General features: G+C 39.9%; 1 protein-coding gene across 1 annotated transcript in view; it reads left to right on the top strand.

Moving 5' to 3' along the window:
- LOC308288304 (uncharacterized protein) overlaps positions 1–5,599 on the top strand; it is a 40,466-nt gene extending 34,867 nt beyond the window's left edge. Inside the window, exon 16 of the mRNA XM_080729707.1 lies at positions 4,150–5,599. Coding sequence (XP_080585833.1) covers positions 4,150–4,154 — 5 coding nt within the window. The 3' untranslated portion in view covers positions 4,155–5,599. The remainder of the gene's footprint in view (positions 1–4,149) is intronic.
- Positions 5,600–7,646: the final 2,047 nt, after the last annotated feature.

The raw sequence follows: 7,646 nt of genomic DNA, 5'->3' as shown, positions 1-7,646 counted from the left end.
GCGCCCGCCCCGATCCGTGAACCGCCCGTCTACCCGTGATTATATCAAAATCAAAACCAGATCCGTCCCGCCCGTCAAAAAAAGGACCCGTCGCCCGCCCCGCTACCCGTGATTACAAGCATTAAAGTAAATAGCCTACAGCCGCGCGTGTGTTCTTCCAATGGCATCGTACTCTATTTTCACTCCATAGTTGATCGTCCCTGCACGCCGTCGCCGTCGGAAAATGCTGTTATTAATCCTATTATTAATATTATTATTTGGATAAAGTAGAACAACCTTTAAAACCAATCATAATCGTTTAAAATTGTATCATGATCTGACACTGTCACGACAGCTTGTTGCTGCTGCGTTCTGCCTCCGCTGCTGTGTGCAGTTGTATTTGTCATACGATGGTGTCGCGCATTGAAAATATCAGAGCTACAAGCTCACAACATGTCGGAACTTGCAGCTTTGTGAGCTTGCATGTCCACTATGCTCGACACGCACCGTTATACGCTGAAGCACATATCCAGCTTTTCACAGCTGAAAGAGGGAACTGAAGGATGATAAACAGCCCGAGGTAATCTAAACCAAACCGGACCCAGTTGACGATAATAAAACAGGGATCCGAACTCCTAATAGTCGTGGAATCATGTGGATATTATCAGTGCTGTGTTCAACCTGTAACGCACATATACGGCGTCTGCTGTCGGCAATAAAAATATGAATAGCGTCTGCCCTCGTGAACCTTTCAAAATAGCGTATCTGATATGCATTATGCACTGGCGTCTGCCCTGGCCACTAGGGATGTTCCTAGCGACTAATTTCACTGACGTGTACACTGTACACGACAATTTTTAAACTGAATATTCGACTATTCGTTTTTTTATTATTTTTTTCATCAGTTGCAGCTGCAACAACAGCTGATGTCTGACTGGATTCGCTATACTAACGGAGCAACAGCTCTGCTTTCTTCAAAGTTAGCTACATAATGGTATTCCATTCTCAGCCAATGTATGATTAAGCATTCTCCTTGGCTTGTTCTCACCTCAAAATATGGATTAATTCATGGACCGGATCACAGATGCAGTGTGCAGGGTATCCTACTCGAGGTAACGAGTGATTCACATCCAGTATCTTTAAGATACACTTCGCTTTGCCATTAATTTACTCGCGCAACTTAAGAAGACACCAGGCAGCAGACAGCCTGCCTGGTGTGTGGCTCCGTGCAGCCATGCACACTCACTGCAGGTCACCGCGACCAGTGCCGACCACTGACCACAGCGCGCAACAGTCAGACTGTGACACAGTCATGCTCCGCAAATCAACCAAGGGAATGCTTAATTTGCTTGTTAAAAAGTAACATTTTATTAAGACAAGACAGTAATATGGGCGCAGAATTTAAATGTTTAATAAAGTTAATATCTCAATAATTAAAAATATATTTAATAGAATAATCGAATTGTATTTTCAAAACGAATAGTGGTTTACAAACCGTTTAGTCGGATAACAGAATACACACGCACATCCCTACTGGACACACGAATAGCCGCGGATCATAGATTATAGTATGCCCTAAAAAAAAAGTCTAGAACAAACCACGGAATATTACACAATCAAGCACCTTTCTGATCTATGAATGTGGTTGTGAAAGTTGGACAAGCTGATTGCAGGCAAGTCATCCTTCCTTGCCCCCATCATGACAAAACAAACACAGTCCCTCAGACTTGTTTGCATATTAAGGTTTAATGAGGTGTAGCTAAAGCCCAAATCATACTAGTTTGGGCAACTACATCGCGCTAGGCAAGCAGTTCACTCGCGCCCACTTTATTCAGTTGTGTGTCGGTGTCCTCACTGCCGCTCCATGTGTGTGAAGGCTCTAACAGAGTCCAGGGTGAAGAGCTATTCACTTCACCTCGTTGTAGTTTCCTAGCTATCACCTAGGCTTTGTTATGTATTTTAGGTGATAGCTAGAAAACTACATCGCGGTGAAGTGAATAGCTCTTCACCCTAGCCCAGGGGTGGGCAACTTTGATGATGGTGAGGGCCACTATATTTCCACCTTCACTCCAGAGGGCCACATTGCATATTTGTATGTACTACTTTGTCATTCTAGTATCTCATACAAAAGAAGCAAAAATAGCAGATCTACAAGCTCAAAATGCATCGCACGATGCGTTTTGAGCTTGTAGATCTGCTATTTTTGCTTCTTTTGAATTGGAATCCTGAATAATTTTTTGTTATTTTTTCATTGGAATCCTGAAATGTAACATTTTGATTTAATTTCAAATAGTTATACTCATGTTAACTTTATCCACCTAAATACAAATACATTGGACATAAAAAATACATTTTAATACTACTATAGTCATTAAGCTACTAGACTGACGGAATTAAAGCAGGCCATGTTTGGAATTGTAACAGCTGAAAGAAATAATATATCAGTATTCTGATATTAACCCGAGGGCCTCATTAAGTGAAGGTGGAGGCCGCATGTGGCCCCCGGGCCGCCAGTTGCCCATGTATGCCCTAGCCTCTGATAGAGGCTTGACTTGAAGTTTTGGCGGAAACAGTACTGTATGCATGCCGTGGTTCTGTCCTGCTGCTCACTGTGTGCGCTCTTGTGACGTTGTTTTAGGCAGAAACAGTTGTCTGATTTTCACAGTAAAAAGTCACCCACCTGTGTTTAGTCGCACACCGCCCGTCCCCGTCCCCGCAAATTTATAATTGAATATATTCCGCCCATCAAACATGTTTACCCGGCGGGTACCCATGGGGCCCCGACCCGTTGCAGGACTCTGGCGGGGGGTAAGGTTCCGTTCAATTCATTCCCTATGGAAGTCACTTGTTTTGATAAGGGAAGCTTCCCTTAAGCTTTCCTTATGGCTGGATTTAAGGGAAGAGGTTTCCATAAGGTTCTCATAGGAAGTTGTAGGCGAGCAGCCAGGTGCAGCCAAGCTGCTGGGAGAAGGCTTGATGAGACAATTGGGCGTGCTGCTATGCCACAGGGCTGGGTCTCACTTCACACAAACACTGGAGGCTGGACTTTTTTCAATTGCAAGTCAATTGAAAATGGGCTTAAGGCACCATGTTCCCAAGGGGGCCCAAAATGTCGCAATCATCATAATAATCATAAATGACTGAATAAAATGAGATGAAGTACAACGACGATAGAAACAGTTGTATCATGACGTATTGTAGGCTACACTGTAAACTCCTGAGTAATTTAACTCTGAGTGTGGACCCGATTTGGTTCCATTTGTATACTATCCAAGTTACAGACTAGTAGGCTAAACTTTTCAGAACACAATCCGACATAATAATCATGTTTTAACTGGGGACCCCCACCACCCTGACAAGCTCTTGGAACTGTAGGCTTTACCTTCAGTTTGACTCAGTTCCACAGATAAACATTGGGAACATGTTTATAAGCCAAAATTCACAAAGCTTGCCTCTTTCTCATATGTAATATTGTTTTGCACAATTTGGTATTAAAAAGGTTGTACACTCACACACACACACACACACACAAATTATATATATATATATATATATATATATATATATATATATATATATATATATTATATATATATATATATAATATATATATATATATATATATATATATTATATATATATATATATATATATATATATATATATATATTCAATATTGACATACTGCATAATTTAAGAATACATTAACATTAAGCCCATATCTGGGAATATCCATATATGGACATATTGTGTCAGTCTGTTGTTTCACAACCTTTAAGGCGAGGTCACTTCTCGCCCTTAGGGTGTCTTGGGCCGCATTCTCACATATAATTCAATTCGGTAGACTCTGTGCGATTGGGAGGGGTGAAATTGCAACATTCTAGCATATTTAATTAATGCATTTGCGCCCACACTCCACGAGACTCACGATAAATTATATTATAGCCAATAGCCTACCTAATATAAACACTGTCCCTCTATCTATGAGCAACTCCTCCTCACAAAACAGGCTACTATGCGGGACAGCGGGAGGGAGCGGCCGGTCAGATATTAAATCATTGAATCATTATAACCGATATTCTCAAAGGCAATATTTGTGTTATTATTCTGCACAAATATGGTAATTAACAGATATGGTAATTAATGGTAGCGTTGTTCTTTTCCTCGTAGAATGATGCTGTGATGGAGCTGGAGTTGTGTTGTCAGAGTACTGCCTGTCTCCTCCTGTACCTCCCTACGTGTCCACCAGATGTCGCCTCATCTTGTCCTTTTGCTTGTAATCCCTGTATGAATTGCACATGTGTTGATTTCCCTTTGCCTTCACCTGATAGTGGTGAAGGCCCACAAGCCCAAAAGCTCAAGGAATAGGGTAGGACCTGTTATTTTCTGCCGTAATTTTTATTTCAGTTTTATCTATTAGTTTGGTCATTAAGGTCCACAGAATGAGAGGCCTGCTCTGCCAGAAACATTGTGAAAAAATGTTATGGCCATTTGTATATTCACTGTCCCATTGACTCCACTAGAAATATTTAAAAAAAAAAAAAAATCTGCTTTAAGTAGCATGTGAGGGGTCAAACTAGGGGTTCTTTGTGATTCTGAATCCATTTCAAGCGTTTGTTTTGCATGAAAAACATTCCTTGGGTTAACTTTCGGCAGCCCAAAACTGGAAAAGTGGGAGAAAAAGTGATGACTCTCACTTTTCACACTTTTAGGGAGCCGAAATCTATCCCAAGGAATGTTTTTCATGCAAAACAAATGCTTGCAATGGATTCAGAATCATAAAGAACCCCTAGTTTGACCCCTCACATGCTTATTAATGCAGACTTTATACTTTTTTTTAATATTTCTATTGAAGTCAATGGGACAGTGAATATACAAATGGCCATAACTTTTTTTCGCGATGTTTCCGGCAGAGCAGGCCTCTGATTCTGTGGACCTTAATGACCAAATTAATAGATAAAACAGAAATAAAAAGTACGGCAGAAAATCACAGGTCCCCTCCCATTTTGGTGACTGGGTCCCCGGCTATGGCCTTCTTTAGGCTCTTCACTTGAGAAGGAAAGCCTGCTTTATGTCCCCCCCCCCCCCAATACTCTACTGCCCATCTGGTTGTGGCGGGCCAATGTTATTGTTGTTCCCTGACATAAATCGAGTATAACTTGTCTCGCAGTCGCTATGAGTTATAATGAAACATGGACGAATCAAACAAACTGTAGCAATAATTACGTAGCAGATTAATTCCATTTCAGAGGTGTGTGGCTATAGGCACTGTGACACACCTGGTTTCTGAGTGGTACTGTTTTCATGAAGCACAGACCATGTCCATATCAGCTGATTCTCTGTGGAACCGATTAGAAAAGTGCTAAACCAGTTGCTCTCAGACAGTCTAGCCACTCTGGTTAGTTTAGTTTGTGTTTGCAGGTATCTCTCTTATCTCTATATGATACTGTCTGTAAATATTATTTGAACTGTATTTTCAGAACACACTATGTTGACTTGGGAAAGAAAAGCAGATGAGAAGTAAATATTTCTCACCCATTCCACGTAGAGTATGATGTATACGTATTCTACAGTATTTACAGTATGAGTTATGTATGTATTCTATGCTCAGGGAACCCTATAGAAGACTGTGTTGTTGGTAAAATAATAATAAAAAAGTTATTGCATCTTAGCTGTGCGACCTCCTTTCTTTGAAACAAATGTATTAGAAACAAATTATTGAAACAGCGCATCGCATGGCTTGTAGATTTTATTGTATTACTATTTTCAAATAGTCAATGTGTACTGTGCAGGGCTGAAGTGGTTAATGTGTGTTGTGTAATAATAATCTAAACCGTCAAAGATAATTGTGGTGGAATAAAAGTACAATATTGCCTAGTCTAGTTCAGTAGAAGTATTAAGTATTGAACAATTGTAGATACTGTAGTAAAGTAAAAGTACCTCAAACTTGTATTGAGTACAGTACTTAAGTAAATGTACTGTAGTTACTTTCCACCTCTGACTATGGAAGCGTTATTAATTTGACCTGTTGAATATTTGATCATGTAAATGTGACAGTACTATTAGTGTGCCCTACATGTACATTTGGTTTGTGGTATTTCATCTATAAACGACAAAAAAGGCTTGCACACTGATGAACATTATTGAGGCTCTTTGGATGCAAAAAAACGGTCCTTTACTTGCAAAAAGTGACATGGTGAAATAGTCTATTTATATTTGATTATGTAATTATCACAGTCCCATCCTTGTGCCTTTTGTAGGCCTATATAAACCTCTATACTTGAAGCATAATTTAAAAATATAAAGCTTTATATCCAACTAAGTAGTACATTAAGTAGGACCTACTTGATGATTTTTAACAGTTTTTTTTATTGTCAAAAAGATTTCAAGAGAAGAAGAAGAAGAAGAAGAAGAAGAAGAAGAAGAAGAAGAAGAAGAAACAAGACAATACAAACATTTTGTATTGTTATTACTTTAGTACTTAGTTTTTATATTATTACTTTGTTTTTATATTATACAATCAGTAACTAATCTGGACTTTTTTTTTTACCTAGAATTACGATTAGGTGAGGTGAGGTGACACTGGAACCTGTGGCTTCAAGCGATGATTTTATACAGGTACTGATCAAGAACAGTGTCTAAATGATTTTATACTGATCAAGAAGTATAGGATACAAGGGCCTGCCTGGTGCCAACAAGGACTAACTCCACACAGTACATTAAAATTAATTGGGAAACAGAGTTGGAGATTAATAGAATCTAGATGATTGGGAGACTATGAATGAATGATTAATGGGAGATCAATGTGGAGGGAGTTCTGCTGGAAGAATTTGAAATCAAGGCAACTGAAAGCAGATCAACCATGCTGGAGACAGTGTGGCCACAAGGAGGCGCCCCACGCTCATGTATTGTCCCACAATTCTAAAATACTGTCAGGACCATATAGTCCACCATATAGTCTGTTCTGTGTTGATGCTTTTCTTTTGTTGCTCTACTCTGCTCATGTTGTTGGTCAACCATTTATGTATTTGTTTACTTTGTTTTTAAACTGTAGTAGCCTAAATCACTCTGGATTATAACATCCAAATTGTAATTGTATGTAAACTGCTATCTATTGATTCACAATCAAGCATACGCACATAATGCTGCCCGTTTACTTCAAAAAGTTAACCTCATAACCTCTCTCTCAGCCATTTACAATATGCTTGTGCGCCTATACTGCCAGGAATATTATTAATTTCCAAGTTATCAGTAGCCTAACCCAGCAGGGATAATATGATTGCAGAATGTAGTACACGTACTATACCACTAGAGTGTGCCCAACGATTAGGTCTTGCAGTCTGGACTAAGCCTGGACAGCATGTGGACCATAATGGCCACCTATGGAGCCGCCATTATGGCTCCCGGTCCGCCGAACGGGAGCGATCCCGCACGCCCTGAACGTCGTGCGCACGCCGTGCACACTCGTTTTTGCTCCTGAGTGACCACTCTGTCAGCCTGCCATTTTTTTCCGAATGAAAATCCGTCTAAATATGGTAAAGTTTGATACGAAAAACGTCAGCTTTCAATGCTATGGAAAGGCCTATGCTATGTTATGGCCGAACGACTTCCGGGTTACGTCATCGACGATGTCATTTCCATCGTAATATGTTTCTTTAGACTGAAAT

The sequence above is a fragment of the Nannobrachium achirus genome (genome assembly GCF_963921795.1).
Source record: "Nannobrachium achirus genome assembly, chromosome: 7".
Lineage (NCBI taxonomy): Eukaryota > Metazoa > Chordata > Actinopteri > Myctophiformes > Myctophidae > Nannobrachium > Nannobrachium achirus.
This window is presented reverse-complemented; position numbering and strand designations above follow the sequence as displayed.